At 41.1% G+C, this 16,669-nt stretch overlaps 2 protein-coding genes across 2 annotated transcripts; both read left to right on the top strand.

Moving 5' to 3' along the window:
- Window positions 1-5,565, top strand: angptl6 (angiopoietin-like 6). The gene is made up of 6 exons (XM_049561523.1): window positions 1-1,544; window positions 1,626-1,763; window positions 1,859-2,060; window positions 3,623-3,840; window positions 5,020-5,290; window positions 5,381-5,565. The coding sequence occupies exons 1-6, from the start codon at window positions 1,026-1,028 to the stop codon at window positions 5,563-5,565; spliced, it is 1,533 nt and encodes a 510-aa protein (XP_049417480.1). The 5' UTR covers window positions 1-1,025.
- A 3,778-nt stretch (window positions 5,566-9,343) lies between these two features.
- On the top strand, window positions 9,344-16,583 carry icam5 (intercellular adhesion molecule 5). The gene is made up of 10 exons (XM_049560431.1): window positions 9,344-9,601; window positions 12,341-12,622; window positions 12,704-13,024; window positions 13,112-13,420; window positions 13,526-13,780; window positions 14,113-14,439; window positions 14,666-14,902; window positions 14,991-15,212; window positions 15,316-15,585; window positions 15,775-16,583. The coding sequence occupies exons 1-10, from the start codon at window positions 9,535-9,537 to the stop codon at window positions 15,963-15,965; spliced, it is 2,481 nt and encodes an 826-aa protein (XP_049416388.1). The 5' UTR covers window positions 9,344-9,534; the 3' UTR covers window positions 15,966-16,583.
- The last annotated feature ends 86 nt before the right edge of the window (window positions 16,584-16,669 follow it).

Genomic DNA, 16,669 nt, shown 5'->3' with positions numbered 1-16,669 from the left:
ACACAATAAAGACAAGTCAAGTGATTGATGAATAAAAATATTTGTTGGTTGCAGCCCTAGTGTTAAACCACTGCATTCAACTACAACACTACTTCAGCTGCTTGTTGGACAGGGTCTGAGGCAGGACAGCAGGTTGATGGCAGAGGGAGGAGACATCCAGCTAAACAGCAGGTACTGGGAGGCGGCAACTCCCCCAGTTTGTAATTATTTGTCTCTCTCTTTAGAGATCCTGAGACAGAACCTCCGGAGAAGAAGAGGCAGTCTAGCTGCTGATAAAACTTTGTTGCTTTGAGATTTATTTGGGAACCAAATTTCTTACATCTTGATTTAAACATTTAAGGAGGACCACAGGCGACTTTTAATTTGGAAGAAGCTTTAATGTGACTCCTCCTGATCCATGAAGATGTGATTTTTGAAGATGCGTTAGCCTTTATTTTACATCTGTGCACTGCAGCTACACACTGGAGCAGAACATAGACATCCTGAACACGTTTCATCTGCTACGGTGAGTTAAAATCATCCATTTGAATGTAGAAATGCACTGATTATGTACTGATTATCCAAAGTTACACTTGTTCAAATAACTCATTAGCTTGTTTAATCAATATACAATCCAGAATATTGTTGTTTAAGTCAGAAAAAAAGTATTTGAAGTGTAGACATATACTCTTGATACCAGTGAGAAAGTCACACAGGAGATTCTTGTGTCAGATGTCCATATTGACCTATCTGGGTTCATGTGTTTATGGTGTTGACCCTGGTTGTTGTGGCTGGATGTGGAGCTAACTCTACTGTTGACCGTGAGATGGAGGTGTGTTTGCTCTGGCTGGTTGATGTTGACTGTTGTCCTTTCAGTGTTGACCTGCTAATAAATTCCAGCCAGGAGGAGATGTGTGTACTCTCACTATGCAAGGAAACATCTGTCAACAGTCAACACTAACAACACACTGTTTCCCTAAAAACAAAGTTTAAGACTTGATATCAGTTGTGATCAATGTGCTGTCACTACTGCGGTGATTCTAATCATGTCCTCTCCTCTGCTGCCAGGGTGTTCTCAGGAGTTTAACAGATTCATGGAGAAGACACTGACAATAGGTCTGACTCTTTTCTTGACGCTGTGTGTGGACATAGCAGCAGCAGGAGGGAAGAAGGAGGGGGCTCATGGCGAGGACACTCAGACACGTTCATCCCGGTCTTCAGATATAAAAGGAGGCCGTTGCTCCTACACTTTCATTGTCCCACAGCAAAAACTGACAGGTGCGCTGTGTTTGAACACACAGTCTGCCTCTATCAACCAGTCAGAGGTGGCAGCGCTGCGGGCGGAACTCAGGCGGCAGCAGGAGCAGCTGGAGAAGCTCCAAGGCCAGCTGGAGCAGGAAGGGTCCCTTGCCATGGAAGTAAGAGCCCTGCGCAAAGAGAGTAACAGCATGAATTCTCGCATTGCCCAGCTCTATGCCCAGCTTCTACATGAAGTCATACATAAGAAAGACCAGGCTTTGGAGCAGCGAAGGGTGGAGAACCTCCTGCTAAATGCTACAACACAGGTAAGCAGACAACTGCAGTCCTTGTCACAGACATTTCATTGTTATCAAACTCAAACTGCTGTGGGTGGTGCAACATGTCAGGCACTGCAGGTCTCCAGTAACTACAGGGAGCTGGAGAAGAAATACGGAGCCCTCACATCCATGATGAGCTCCCAGAACCAGTTTATTGCCCGTCTGGAGAAGCAGTGCCAGTGCAGGGAGTCCACCCAGCCTGCTCTGGTAGGGAACAAACTCTAGTCTGCGTGTTGCAAATTTATGCTGAGTTTTTGCACTTGAACTGAGAATGGTGTGTTGTTTTGTGTTGGTCTGGACAGGTGACGACTGAACCACCAAAAACCCAGTCTAATGTGCATCCTAATTACAGCTCTGAAGCCAACGAGATGACAAATGATGTTCAAAGGGACCAAAGTGCTCTTCCACCACAGCAGGAAAAAACACTTCCTTCCCTCCCCAACACCACAGCCAACACCACTACAGACCCTCCTTACATTAGTTTCCCTGTCACAAAGACCCCAGGTACATCAAATGCTAAGAATATCTTATTGCAGAAGTACTCAATGAGACATAATCTTGTGTGTATACGCTTATCAATCTTCTCTCAGTGTTATTTAGCTGCTTAGATAAGAAGAAGCAGAGGGAGTCAGTGACCTGCTGGTAGGAGCCCTATCTCTCTGGGAATGCCTAAACAATGTCAAAAACAGCCAGCAGCTCTTATCAGAACAGAGAGGACTTTATAATGAAGACACGCTCATGAATCACAGCATTTGTTGGAGCTTGTTGTGCAACTGGAATGCTCAAAATGACAGAGTAGAGGATTTGAGCAGTCTTAACCAACAAGTCAGCAGAACCAAAGTGACTCCACCATGAGTGTGTGTGACTCAACTCTTGCTAAAAGGTCTGATGAAATACTGTGCATTGCCACATCTTGTCCTTGTGAACGTGATTCAGCGTGGACTACAAATTCTTGTCAGGGATGACCATTAGGCATTCGAGTGGGAGATTTTCCTCCATGTATACATTTTCTCTGTGCAGATTCCTATGTTCCTCTTATCGCTGTGACATGAGACACTGAACATATGTTGGGAGAAAAATTCCTCAGCTTTAAAAAGATAAGCCGGAGTTGATTTGTGCCTGTGATCAACCTGATGTTAAAACAAACAGAATACCAAAACCATCTGTACCCGGCACCCTTGTGCTTTTCAAAATTGTCACTACTGAGTTAAACAATGAGTTCCACTCAAAATAAAGTAACTCCATTTAGGGGGACAAAATATAAAAAATACAGGTTGATTAGATTCATTATGTCTCGATCAGAAAACTGTCTTGATCCCTGACTAATGAGATACCAATACCTTAATACCTTCCTGCCATTTCAGCGGGGTATGTGATATATTCGAGTACGTGTAAAAGGAAACAAGGCCAAGTTTGCAACATTTCACAATCTCAAATATAAAGAAAGAAAACATTATTTCATCTGTTTTTCTTACATAACAGAAAAATACAACTGTATAGTTTCTGAATTGAAATTTCTCTCTTTCACAGCACTAAGACCAACTTAATTGCCTTGTTAACTCATCGTAAAACATACTCCATCAAACTTGGCGGAAACAAAACTCACAAAAACTGTCTTGGTTGATCTTTCCACTGTTCCATCAATTACTATCTCTGATATGGTCACCATAAACCCTTAATTCACAGAGTTAGATCTGAAAATACGCCGGATAACTTCATGCTGTTTTTCCCTGCTGTCTCTCTCTGCTGTTGCTGGCTGGCTTTTTACAAGTCCTGTAATGTTATCCCCACCATTTGTAGCCGCTATGTCTCTCAGCCCAGCTACCTGTTCCATCAGTGGAAACTGACTTCTGGTGGTGTGTGTTGTGTACTACAATACATTGCGTCAATACAGTGTCTCAGTATCAGTTTAATAGAAAGAGGGGCATCTGTATTTTTGAAGGTATTGGAAATCATATTCTAAATACCCTGGTATATAGCCCAAGCCTAATACTGTATATCTGCATATTGTTTTACTTATCATGGCTCCAATAGGATCCATTCTCACTCCTTTTCTCCCATCTCAGGGCCGTGGCGGGACTGCCACCATGTGCTCGAATCAGGTGAGACCACCAGCGGGATCTACCTGCTCCGTCCACAGAGTGCCAATCGCCTCCTGCAGGCCTGGTGTGAGCAGAGTCGGGCTCAGGGAGGGTGGACGGTCATCCAGAGGAGACAGGATGGGTCGGTCAACTTCTTCAGGACTTGGGAGCAGTATAAGGTGATTACACACAGCTGCAAGTCTGCAAAAGACACTGAGGCTCTTTATTTTGTTTATTTATAGAAGAAAAAAGACTAGAAGTCTACGGTAATGCTAGCAGCTCCATCAGCCCGTTGATACCTGGTATTAACTCACATTTTGGTGAACTGGATGTAGAACACTGCCATTCACATCTGTGTTTATCATGCGTCTCCAGCTGACCACTTGTGTTCAGATTTCATTAATGTCTATGTCACTGACGCTAGAAGGCCCAAAAGCCCTGTGCACAGTTATCACGTCCATACTCTCGATGGCTACTTGCTAGTATGCACGCCATATTAGAAGTGGTTGTGTCGATATAGCTGGAGATATCACTGTCAGCAGAATTCACCACGTCTCCCACTGTAGAGCAAAACTAAGGGCAGTCATGCAACACTTGACCCAACTCGTCGTTAAATGAGCAAGTTTTAGAGTGTTAGCACGCTGTCACCAAGACAACCACCACGTCCTGCACTAATGATACAGTCCTTGTATAAATTTATGAGGTCAAATGTGTCCCAGGCTACCTCGGCAGTGCTGATTTGAGGTAAATGCTAACCTTGCCATGCTAACACCCTGATGTTCAGCAGGTATAATGTTTACCACGTTCACCATCTTACTCTAGCGTGTTTGCTAACATCTGATAATTAGCACCAAACACAAGGTACAGCAGAGGCTGATGGGAATGCCATTAGTTTTGCAGGTTTTCAGTCATAAACCAAAGTATCTGACAGTTTGAAATTTTGACCTGATGATGGGGCTAGACTAAAAGTCAGAGGATCATAATTGCTATTAAAGTTCATCCTGAAAGGAAACATGTTTACCACATTTCTTGGCAATTCATCCAAATGTTGTTGAAACATTTCCTGAAAGGCCGGATATCTGAAGGAAGAGTCAGAAGATCCCAAGGGTCAGTAGGAGTCATCTTCTGGGGAAGATACCAATTTCTGTGCCAATCCATTCAGTAGATGCCAAAATATTTCACAGGATAAGTAAAAACTGCTGCCCTCGCGAAGGATTTTGTGGAACATGAATGTCTGAATAAAATGTCATTGCAATCCATCTGATAGTTGATAAAATCTTTCAGCCAAAGTGACGAACAAAGTGACTGACTGACAGTGCCAACTCTAGAGCATGGCTAAAACTGGAGGAACTCATTAAAGACAATGTGTTGGTGTGTTGCAGCAAGGCTTTGGGAATCTAGACGGGGAGTACTGGCTTGGCCTTGAGCACCTCTACTGGCTGACTAAACAAGCCCAGTATAAGCTACGGGTGGCTATGGAGGACTGGCAGGGCCGGCAGGTGTTTGCTGAGTATGACAGCTTCCACCTGGAACCGGAGAGTGATTGGTACCGATTGCGGTTGGGACAATACCACGGCAACGCAGGGGACTCCCTCTCATGGCACAACAACAAGGCCTTCACCACTCTGGATCGAGACAAAGACAGCTATACAGGTCTGCTCTCCCCTTCGTCCTGCTTTATAGCTCTCTGTTGGTGTTTTGACTTTTTCTGACAATAAGCCTGTTCCTATGTTGTGTCATCAGGCAACTGCGCACATTACCAGAAAGGAGGCTGGTGGTACCACATGTGTGCCCACTCCAATCTGAATGGTGTGTGGTATCGGGGCGGACACTATCGCAGCCGCTTCCAGGATGGAGTCTACTGGGCGGAGTTCCACGGAGGGTCCTACTCTCTCAAACGAGTTACCATGATGATCAAACCCTCATAACATATTAGCATTGTGGACGTGTGAGAATGTAGCAACCAATAATTAAATAACTTCCTGAAAATGTGATGAAATTTGTACTTAATGTGACTGAAATGTAATAACTTGACCAATAATGTAATATAATGCTGACTGATATTTTAAAACCATTTTTACCAACAATGAAATGACCTACAGGTGGGTCTCTTTTTTAAATGGATGTTTTAATAATTTTGTCATGTTAGCCTTTTAGTTGGCAGTAACATTGAACACTGATTTCATGTTTAGAAAAGTGGACTCTAGCAGTAGAATTTGAAATTTAAAACAGGTGGGCTGGTGCACTGTTACCAGGCAAAGATGGTAAATTATTAAATCAAAATCCCAATCAGCTGGGAATGAACCTGCCCATAGCCCCTGCTGATAGGTTGTTGTGTAACGATTTATCATTAGACCAGAGTGGATCTGAGATAAGACACCACCAGAAGACACAAACGAGCAATGGAAGCAAAACAGCCACTTACATTATCTGTCAAAATTATTTCCATTAAAATTATTATTATAAATTATTATTCTGATTACCATTAAAAATGACCCACCTGTATGGTACTACATAGGGGAAAAACAATATTACAATATCAGTCAGGCAGTGTTAATTTAGTTGGTGAAAACTATGTTTGAAATTTTTCATCGATGAACGTTTTTCCATGACGAAAACGAGACGATGACGAGCTAAAAATAGATCTTGATGATAAAAACTAAGATGAAATCTATACTTCATTTTCGTTGACAAGACGAGACGTGATTAAAATGTTCATGGTCGACTATCAGACATTGGAAACTGAGAGCGGACATTTATCTTCAAATGCCTCATGAGAAACAGCCTGGCAAAGTCCTGTAAATATACTCAGGGTGTATGCTGAATCGCATACTTTTTCTTTCTACTCTTAGTACGTGCAACTGTCCTTAAAAAGTACATGCTGTTGTACACACTGGGTGTTTCTCAAAGTCAAGGAAGGATCCTCAAATGGCCAAATTTCAAGGAGGCTATGTCATCGACCCCCAACGAAGGACTGTTCCAATGTCAAGGATCACCGAGGACTGAGTCCTTCTTTCAGAGAAATTCCGAGGATGCATGTGTGTATCCTCAGTGGGTATAAAATCCCCACAATGCTTTGCATACGGTTTGCTGGAATGTTTGCTGGAAGTTTGGAATTAGTCATTCACAGCAGAGATGGAGTGCTTAAGTGTTTTTGACTTATATATAATATATTGATATGTTCTCCCTAAAAGTCACTTTTCACTCTGAAAATACTGCTTACATGTGTTTAAAATTGTACAACAACATCAGAAAGTGCCAAAGTCATCAGAGTACCCCGAAAACCCCTCAGTCTCTGCTGAAGGGTTAATGACGCACACTCGTTAGCCTGTTCCAATTTGTGTTCGCTGGATGTTAGGAAGGACATCCTTGGAAGGACTCATGCCAAAGAAGGATCCTTGAGTCTGAGAAACACCCACTACTTCCTCATAACGTTACACCCTGAACTATGACCCTCTTACTCATTTATCCATTACCATGGAGATGAGAACAAAATGCCATTCATCCCCCACCTGTCTCTGAGGACAGAACTGACACAGCCTGTCTTCTCCAGGCAGCCAGATCTGCCTGTGTCTGCCAGTCTCTAGGGCCAGGATGTGGTCACTGAGTCTGTACATAGTATGTTTCTCAGTTTCTGATCTGTCACAGCAGGCAGATAGTTTGCCGTCGTGTACTGTCTGTTTCGAGCCAAATAACATTGAAGTTTTTTGGGGGGGTTTTGTGGTAGATGTCCAATAGTTTTCCTTTTCTTAAGCTATAACTTGGTCAGGCTGGATTGTGTGAGGGTTGTCCTGAGGGTTTGCAGCTTCAGCTTTTGGTGGGAGTTGTAAGTTGTAATCCAGCAGTAAACAATCAGCTGTGTGTGTCTGACTGTGGGTGGTGGAGTTGCTGAATGGATCTGTGGAGTTCCTCAGTGGTGGCTGTTTGCAGCTCTGCCCGTTAGCCCTTGAATAGCAGCGGAACAAGCAACCACTGGCCACGAGACTTCACAGCTGATCACTGTGGGACTCCACTCAGTCCGAACTATCTCAGGAAGATTTATGGTCGGATGCTGTTTGTTTGACAAGCAGGTAGGAGGCTCAATTATGAACTTAGCAGAGTTTTCTCTGACGGAGATAAGAATTTAGTTTTACTCACCAACTCCGTGAGAAGACACAAGTTTAAACCTCCAGACTGTCATGTTGCAGAAAAAATTCAGGTTTTAAGTTTTTTATCTGAGTTTACAACAAGCCTGGGTACAAATCCTAGTTGTCTCAGATTACTTATTTTGGGTTTACCGGACCTTATACTTTATTCTGCTTCATTTAGACCCATGGTCCCCCTTTGTGGACACTTTATTGTGCCATCTAGTGGTAAAGAGACCCCAATACACTAATCCATGTAGCCTAAAAACAAGATGGCAGCCATTCCTACCAAGTCAGTCTGCAGCCAGCCCCGACATAAAAGTTGACAAGGTCCAAACCTGATCAGATGTAATGGTTGAACTTATTTTATGATTTATGTAGTTTGATACACCATACAAACTTTACCAATTTTGGCAACAGTAACAATCTTAATTGGAAAGTACTCATTTGAAGGACATTGAGACTGTATTACCGTCGTGTTTGATGACAGTGGGACTTTATTATTGTTTCATATGAGGACATTGGGACTTTATTATTGTTGACAATGTTTAGTTTTTTATACTCATCAGGTCCTACCAATCCGAAGGAGAAATTAAAAATGCATACCAAACAAAATGTCAGGTCTCAGGAGGCTACACCTGTCAAAAACTGCTGGAGAAATGACAGTTCAAAAGTGTTTTGAAATTATTTGTATTTGTAGAAAAATTTGTCAAAATGAAATTTTTATACTACCTGCCACCTTGACTAAAACATTTTGAGTTTTCATTGACTAAAACTATGATAAAAATGACTAAAATGTGACTAAAACTAATGAGCATTTTCGTCTCAAGAATGAGGCTAAATCTAAAATAGCTGTCAAACTAACATTGCAGTCAGGAAAGTTTGTAACATAATTGGTCAGGTTATTACATTATTGTGTTTTTATTTCATTTTCAATCAGGTTAGGTGCAATTTCGGGGCATTGTTACATACATTCTCAGGAAACTATTACATTATTGGGTGCTTCAGGGTCCTTTAATTAAGTATATGTTTCAGTGTTATCCCTGTACAGTGTTGAGCCAGTGTGCATCTGTTAAAAGGGGAACATCACCTAAATAAGAATTCCAGTATGTCATTTCCATGGTCTAAGAAAGTTAAATCAATATTTGTTTAACATGAGCTACTCTCACAAGGCCAGAAACCTGAGAAATAAGTCTCACACTTGTCTAGACTTTAAATTTTAGTTTTAGCACTTGAGTTTTTTTTTTTACTCATATTTTTGGACTGTCTTAAACCATGGGAATATCATGAATGAATTTTGAAAATAGGCATAGTTCCCCTTTAATAAATATCATGTACCACATGTCTGTCCTCTGTGTTGCAATTTCCTGACAAAATCTGATGTTCGCCAATTTGCAGTGTGCTTTTCAAAATAAAAAAAATGCCAAATTAGCTCCCTTTTTAAAGAAATACTTTACAAAAAACAGAAAGTGAATGATACACAAAATATGTGAGGAGAATCATGCATTACCTACATTTGCTCCCACGATGAACAAACCTGTGGTTTGATGTCATATTTCCGCTTGCAGACAGTTTCCTGTATATCAGGGCGTTGAATTTCCCCTGGTGTGCTTGCTTGCTTTTTCAGGCGGGTGTAGCGTGTGAGCAGAAGGTAGTTCACCATCAGGGTCAGCTCTGAATTAGGATTAATCCTGTCCAGATACTAAAGCTAGACAGCCACAGGACCATCCTGGAACACACCTCATCACATCTTCCATCCACCTCCTTCCTCCCATGTGTTCATCCAGCATGCTGCCTCTCAGGATGTTGGGCCTCATCATGCTGATGATTTCACTGTGTGGTAAGTGTTAATGATGCTCTACTGGAGCTCTGTGTGGGCATTAAATGTTAGACTTTATGTTTTGCTGCTGCTAAGAGATAAAACATATTAAAATACTGGGGTACTTTCTTGCTTGCCAGTAGTTTCAATATCTCCATGTGATGGTGACTGAAAAAGAAACCAAAAAGTGTGTGCTAGATTAACCAGAAAAAGAAATTATTAACCAACTTTAAATAATTACTCAAACTAGCAGCACACAAATATATATATTTTTTTTAAATTAAAAGATATTGTGTTAATCCAATTTTCTAACTTGATTATTTTGAGTATTCACAGCAAGAATTAAAGTTGGATAACAATGTTCTTTTTTCAGTGTAATCATTAACATCATTATTTTAAAGTGTGACTTTTTAAAATGCGATTAAAACGTTCACATTTTAAGTGGCAGTAGGGCGAGGTGTTATGGTGTTTGTGGTAATAAACTTCCGCTGTGCTATTGGTGACAGTTGACTTGTGTAAACCATGCATGGGTGTGGTGAGATGGAATCCGTTTTGAAATAAAAAGTATTAGAAGAATTTAGATTTGTTTCTATTCAGCTTTATTGTAATTGCACAGAGTAAAGGTACTGAGACATCTAACAAGACGTGCAAAAAGCAGTTAACTGAAGACGCATGCAGCTATGTATAGTGGTTATATATATTAATAATAATAATAATGAAGATTAAAGGGTAGATATGAATGCACAAAGACACTGGTTCCCAACCTTTTTCCTTGCGGAACCCCTTTTCTAACATTAAGTGAACTGGCGACCCCTGACTATTGTACATATTGTACTCAGTGCATACAGTAACAGTACAGAACAACTGATAAGCTTACCCCAAATGCATAACTGCAGGACGTGTGTGTAAAATAAGCAATTATAATAAATTTTGAGTAGATCATTTCCTGTGAATGTTGCATCAAAGATGAGTTCTCCTGATATTTGTAGGAACCTTTTACAGAATTTTTTATTTTTTTTATTTTATTTTTAACAATCACACATATTTTAAGTACTTTTTTTGAGACTTTTTTTTTGGTTTTCATTTTCTATCTGCTCATCCATTGTTTTATTAGCTCTTTGGCTGTTTTAAGTTCGTACTTTTCTAATGCAGGATGAGACTGTTTGGCAGAGAGTGAAGGTGCTGTGATTACAGCTTGTGTTCAGGTCTTTGTCGTGCCCTGTGAGATTAAAAAAAAAAAAAAAAGAAGAAATCTTGGATAGTAATCTAAACTTAAAAAAAATCATTTAATTTTCTTCACAGAAATTAATAAAATGCTGAGATATAGGCCAACTGTATAAATTAAAAAAAAAAATAAAAATCTTACACCCCTTAAAAATCAAGAAAGCCTTATAACTCCATGTGAATCTTTTGGGAGCCCTGGTTGGGGTCGGACCCCGAGGTTGGGCAGCAGTGCACCAAGACATACAGTCATGTGCTTCAGTTACAGTAGGCGGTGCAGATATAACTATAAAATAAACAGTGCAGGCTCACTGCAAGTAATCCTAATATTGAGGCAAACATGGTGTGCACTACAAATTCAATATATATGGACAGCGGTATAAAATGTATAGGTATGTGAGAGTGTGTATAGTGCAACTAAGTAAGTGTATGTGCAGTATTGTGGCAGATCTATAGTCTTAAAAACAGAAACTTGAACTTTATATGTATTTCTACATTTGAAAGGTGATGTAAAGTTGTACTTTTTACAATCCTGAAACAAGTTGTTTTTGTCAAGAGACCTCCCATTTACATTAAATCACAAATCTTTATCATAAGTTGTTGTATGACTTGTATACAGGAGGATCATTCTTGTTTTCTGATGTTTAAAGTGAAGATCAGGACTGTTATTACTGGCATAGATGGACCATACTTCAATCACATGTATTTAAAATACAGATTTCTTATTACTTTTGAGTATTTTCTCATTTGTATTTTGCTAAACAAAAAAAATCATATACTTATTCTCAAACAAGACATTTTTATCAACAGAAACCTGCAGAAAAATTTGTTTAATTTGTGCTCCCTGGACTGCAATGTTAGTGGGTACACAAAGGTGAATACCTTATCGTTGAGGTTGTTGTTGGTATCGGAGGGAGGGTGGCACTTCTCTGTCTCTTCTACTATCTTGTCCTGTATCATACTCTGCTCACTCCTCTACGCTTATATTTATTGCTCTTGAAAAAAGCCTTTGCTAAATGCTCAGTGTTATTGTCATCTGAAAGAACTCGTGCATCACTGTGGTCTAACTGTTAAGGTTCCCCAGTTGTATTTCACTTTGCTGTTCACTCAATCAGTGATCTCTTTGATGAACAGAAACCACCCAGCATGCACTGCTGAATTCACAGCCTCCCACCTCCTAGATATCCTGATTGACCACTTCAAAGCTGTGATGTGGAAAATTAGCAGAGCTCATTTTTGCAGTGTAGGGCGGTTGAGGTCAGAGCCACATCGAGGCGACTAAATGTGACCATATCAGCTTGTATAGAATGCAGTTTTGTATTTTGAAATCACAAATGACTTGTTTTCTATTATTGTATTGTATTCTATTTTGATACATGTGATGAGTAAGTATGTGTACTTGTACTGTTACGAATACTGTAAGCTAAAATTCAGCCAGTTGAAAGTATAAGTGACATGCACTGGCAGTCTGAGCCACCAGAGTGCAGCAAAGTCTACTTTTAAAATTCCATAAAGGCATTACCATTTCTCTATCAACAGATGTAAACAGTACCTGCCCCACTGATCTCAACCCTCTCACACTGGAGCCGGACGAGGTTCTGGAAGAATATGGAGGGATGGTGTCAGTAAACTGTAGCAGCACAGATGAGTATCATGATGGGATGTACTGGAGGGTTGGACATAACATCTCTGAAATGGAAATTGACACTCAGTATATCTCCTGGTCAGTGCCACTGTCAGACTGGAATGTAACAGCAGAGTGCAGAGTAAAGCTGGCTGGAAATGTTGAATGCAGCAAAGACCTTGAAATCACTCTATACCGTAAGTGTAATTTCAACTGAATGTTTTGTAGGCCAATATAAAAGATTAAAAATACTAATCTATTACTTTTTGTTTTGATAGAGAATCCAGAAGCGGTTGTCCTGTTCCCTACAAAGTATGCATCTGCGCCAGAAGGGACACTGTACGAGCTGCAGTGTAATGTCGACAATGTTGCTCCTGTTCAGAACCTCACTGTGAGGTGGTACAAAAACAATCAAACCATCAGGACAGACTCTTTCACCAAGACAACGAAAACTCCAGTAACTGAGTCTTCTATTCTGGCTGTGCACCTCAGCAGAGATGAAAACGGAGCCGAGCTCAGATGTGAGGCTCAGCTAGACTTTGGGTCATATGGATCACAACCTCCTGTTATTTCCAACACATATACTGTTTCTGTGAACTGTGAGTAAACACTTTGTTGTTTTCAGATATCCAAAACTGAATACTGTTAATATTTGATAAATGAAAAGCCTTCATTTGCCTCCTCAGATGCTCCTGAGCTCATGAACCAAACAGAAGACGTTTTTGTGAATGAGGGTGATAATGTCACCCTGCACTGTGAAGCTGAGGGGCGCCCTCCTCCTGTCTTTCGTTGGACACATAATGGGACGGCTATTTCAGAGAACACAAATATCATCAGCATCACTGGAGCCACCAGCACAACCTACAGCTGCACAGCGAAAAATTATCTGGGAAGCGTGAAGAAGCAAATCCATGTTCATGTGACCAAAACGATCACAGCAGCAGCCCCTGCAGCCCCTGCAGCCATCACCACCCCTGTGCCATCAACACCAAAAGGTATACATCCTTGTGTCCTTTACGTTTGTTTTAATATGGTATCAGAAATATCTATTGTGCAGCAAAATGAAGCTCTGATTGAATATGCTTACTTCTGAATGGCAGCTTGCCCCATAGAGTTGACGCCTGCTGAAGTCGTGGTGCAATTTGGAGATTCAGCTTCAATTAACTGCAGCACGTCAGATGATAATATTTTTGGAATGGGCTGGGAGGCTATATTAGGAGGAACAGGCCTTGAAGACCCTCCTTCTGTCCTCTGGATGGTTAAAAAACTGGAAGACTGGACCATAAAACCTTTGTGCTACATCACTCGGAAAGATAATTCCCAGTGTTCGTTGTCAGCAACCATCACTCTTTACAGTGAGTATCTACACATCTACAGAGTGTACTGTACAATATCATCTCTGTGCATCTAGAGTTAAAGTAAATATGGGCAGGGGCGGATTATGAGACAATGGGCCCCTGTGCACAAAATATGCAAAAGGCCCCACCACCTTTTGTCGTTGTAGTCATTTTTACCCCTTGGAGTCTTTTCCTGGTCACTACATGTTAATTTGAGTAACATTTTGGGCCTATTCAGTATTACAGCATTTGTGTATGCATATTTCTTATACAATTGTGATTGCAATTTTAGGGCAATCATTACATTTGTTTTTTCCCCTACTGATTATTTTCCTGTACTTTATTCGCAGAGACTCCAGACACGGTGTCGCTCTCTGCGTTGCATCAGGGGCCGATGATAGAGGGCGCAGAGTACACGCTGAAATGTGACATCCTCAATGTGGCTCCTGTGCAGAAGCTCAAACTGAAGTGGTACCGCAACAACGAAAATGTGCACACAGAAATATTTAGTGACACCATTATTACCCCAGTCAACGTGTCCTCCACCTTGAGAGTCACTGCTGAGAAAGGTTACAACGGAGCACAGTTCAGATGTGAGGCTGAGCTGCACCTCGGGCCAAACGGACCAGAGATCATCCCCACTGTAACCTCAATACCTTACACTGCTGCTGTGCACTGTGAGTTCCCCCCTTACCTATTTGTAACAGGCTTGGGTGGTGTCTATTTTCTTTAAGGTCACTACATTCTACAAGCTCTATTGAAAATGATTCCCCCTAGATTTCTACCATAACACCTTGATACCACCCGAGCCTAATTTATGCTTGTGAGTTTTTTTTTTAAACTTGCTAGCCACACACCACTAATATCAAATATTGATTAGAGTATGCTGATGTTTGATTTTAGATGAACCACTGATCCAAGATTGTCCAAGACATGTTGCTGGTGTGGAACACAAGCTCAGCCTAAACAATTTGACCTGTCGAGCCGATGGGAACCCTCCACCCATTGTTCAGTGGTACCACAAGGGACAACTGATCGATACATCTCAGCCCCTCGACAGGACCCAATCGGGAGAGTACACAGCTGAATTCGTAAATGTTCTTGGCAAGAGCAGCACCTCCGTTGATATCACAGTTGAATGTGAGTGAATCAGACCTACTTGATTGCATATAAGTTTAATTCTTTTGCCACTATTTATTCTAAAAGTGTGTTGATACAATGTTCACAGACGGCCCTTCGTTTGCTTGTGATAAACGCTATGAGGTTGGAGAGAATGGTAAGGTCCTGTGTGAACCCACAGGAATACCTAAGCCTATCATCACCTGGCATAAGGATGGAAAAAAGATGGATTCCCCACAGCGCTGGACAAAGCATGACAGTGGAACATACTCACTTGAAGCAACCAACAGACATGGAACAGCCAACCACACATTCTACCTTGATGTTTTGTGTAAGTTTTAGCATTTGGAGTCACATAAATAGCCTGTGTTTATTGTTTTGTTGACAGTAAATTGCAGCATCTTCTTCTAAAATCACCCCCCTTTTCTCCACAGATGCTCCTGCGTTTGTGGAGGAAGCTTCTGAAAACGTAAAGGAGGTGACCTCTGGTGAAAATGTGACTTTGGACTGCAGTGCCGAGGGCAACCCACCTCCTTCGATCCAGTGGAACTACACCTCTGACGTGAATGTGAGGGAGACCACCAGGGGGCGCCAGAGGAGCATCGTCATCACAAGAGCCACGTCTACCAATGCTGGTGTTTACATCTGTGTTGCCACGAATAAAGTTGGGACCATGCAAAGACCTGTCAATCTGACGATGAAAGGTATCATTATTGACTATGTGCAGAACACTTATGGAAATGTAGGCCTGCACGGTAAAGTGGTAACTGATGTTGATGTTGTTATATGAAAACAACAACAACAACAACAACAACAACAAAAAAACATTTATGGCATCAAGTGGTGAGAAGTACACTCTTAATTTATGTTGTTTTATCTTGTTTGTCCTACAGGTAAAAACAGTGCATTCTCCATAGCAGGAATTTGGTGGTGGCTGATTGTCTTGATCATCGGCGGCGGCATCATCATCACCATCATTGTTGTCTGTGTCCACCAGAAAAAGAAAGGACAATATAGTTTTGTCTCTGATGGCTCAGATAGGCCTATCCCTATGACTACTCAGTCAAATGGGGTGCAAGGTTAGGATATTACTTGATGAACGGGCATGGGTGGACTATGAGACAATGGGCCCCTGGGCACAGATTTGCAAAAGGCCCCTACACCTCTTCTACATGGGAGCAAGACAGACTTTGTGGTGGTTGTTATTTTTGTCTCAGTTTTGTGTCTCTTTGTAGTCATTCTGCCTCTATTGTGTTTGTTTGTAGTACAGAAACTCTTTATAGTGCATTCAACAGCAAAGTAAATATGGAAGGTATTAGGTCATGGGCGGATTATGAGACAATGGGCCCCGGGGCACAAATATGCAAAAGGTCCCACCACCTCTCCTACATATGAGAAACTTGTCTTTGTAGTCATGCAACTTTTTGTGTCTCTTTGCAGCTCCCTTGCATCTCTTTGTGCTCATTTTGACTCTCTTCTTGGTCAAAATGTGTTTATTTGAGTGATGTTTTGCAAATGAATGCCAAGGGGGGCCCTGGGCCTGTGCCTGGTGGGCCTGTAAATACTGTACACAAGAAAATAGAGATGTAAAAATTACTTGTAGCACTTGTTACAACATGCATTCTTATTTGTTGGCCTTTAAAATTTACCCTAGTTTTTACATTTTTTATTATGCTTAATAAAGTTACACAACAACTCCATAGCTTACTGAATGTACTTTATGATTATGATCTTTATGGTAGATTTATCTTCGATTATTGTCAATGCCGGAGTTTGCATTATCACAAT

This window comes from Epinephelus fuscoguttatus, linkage group LG19 (genome assembly GCF_011397635.1).
Source record: "Epinephelus fuscoguttatus linkage group LG19, E.fuscoguttatus.final_Chr_v1".
Lineage (NCBI taxonomy): Eukaryota > Metazoa > Chordata > Actinopteri > Perciformes > Serranidae > Epinephelus > Epinephelus fuscoguttatus.
This window is presented reverse-complemented; position numbering and strand designations above follow the sequence as displayed.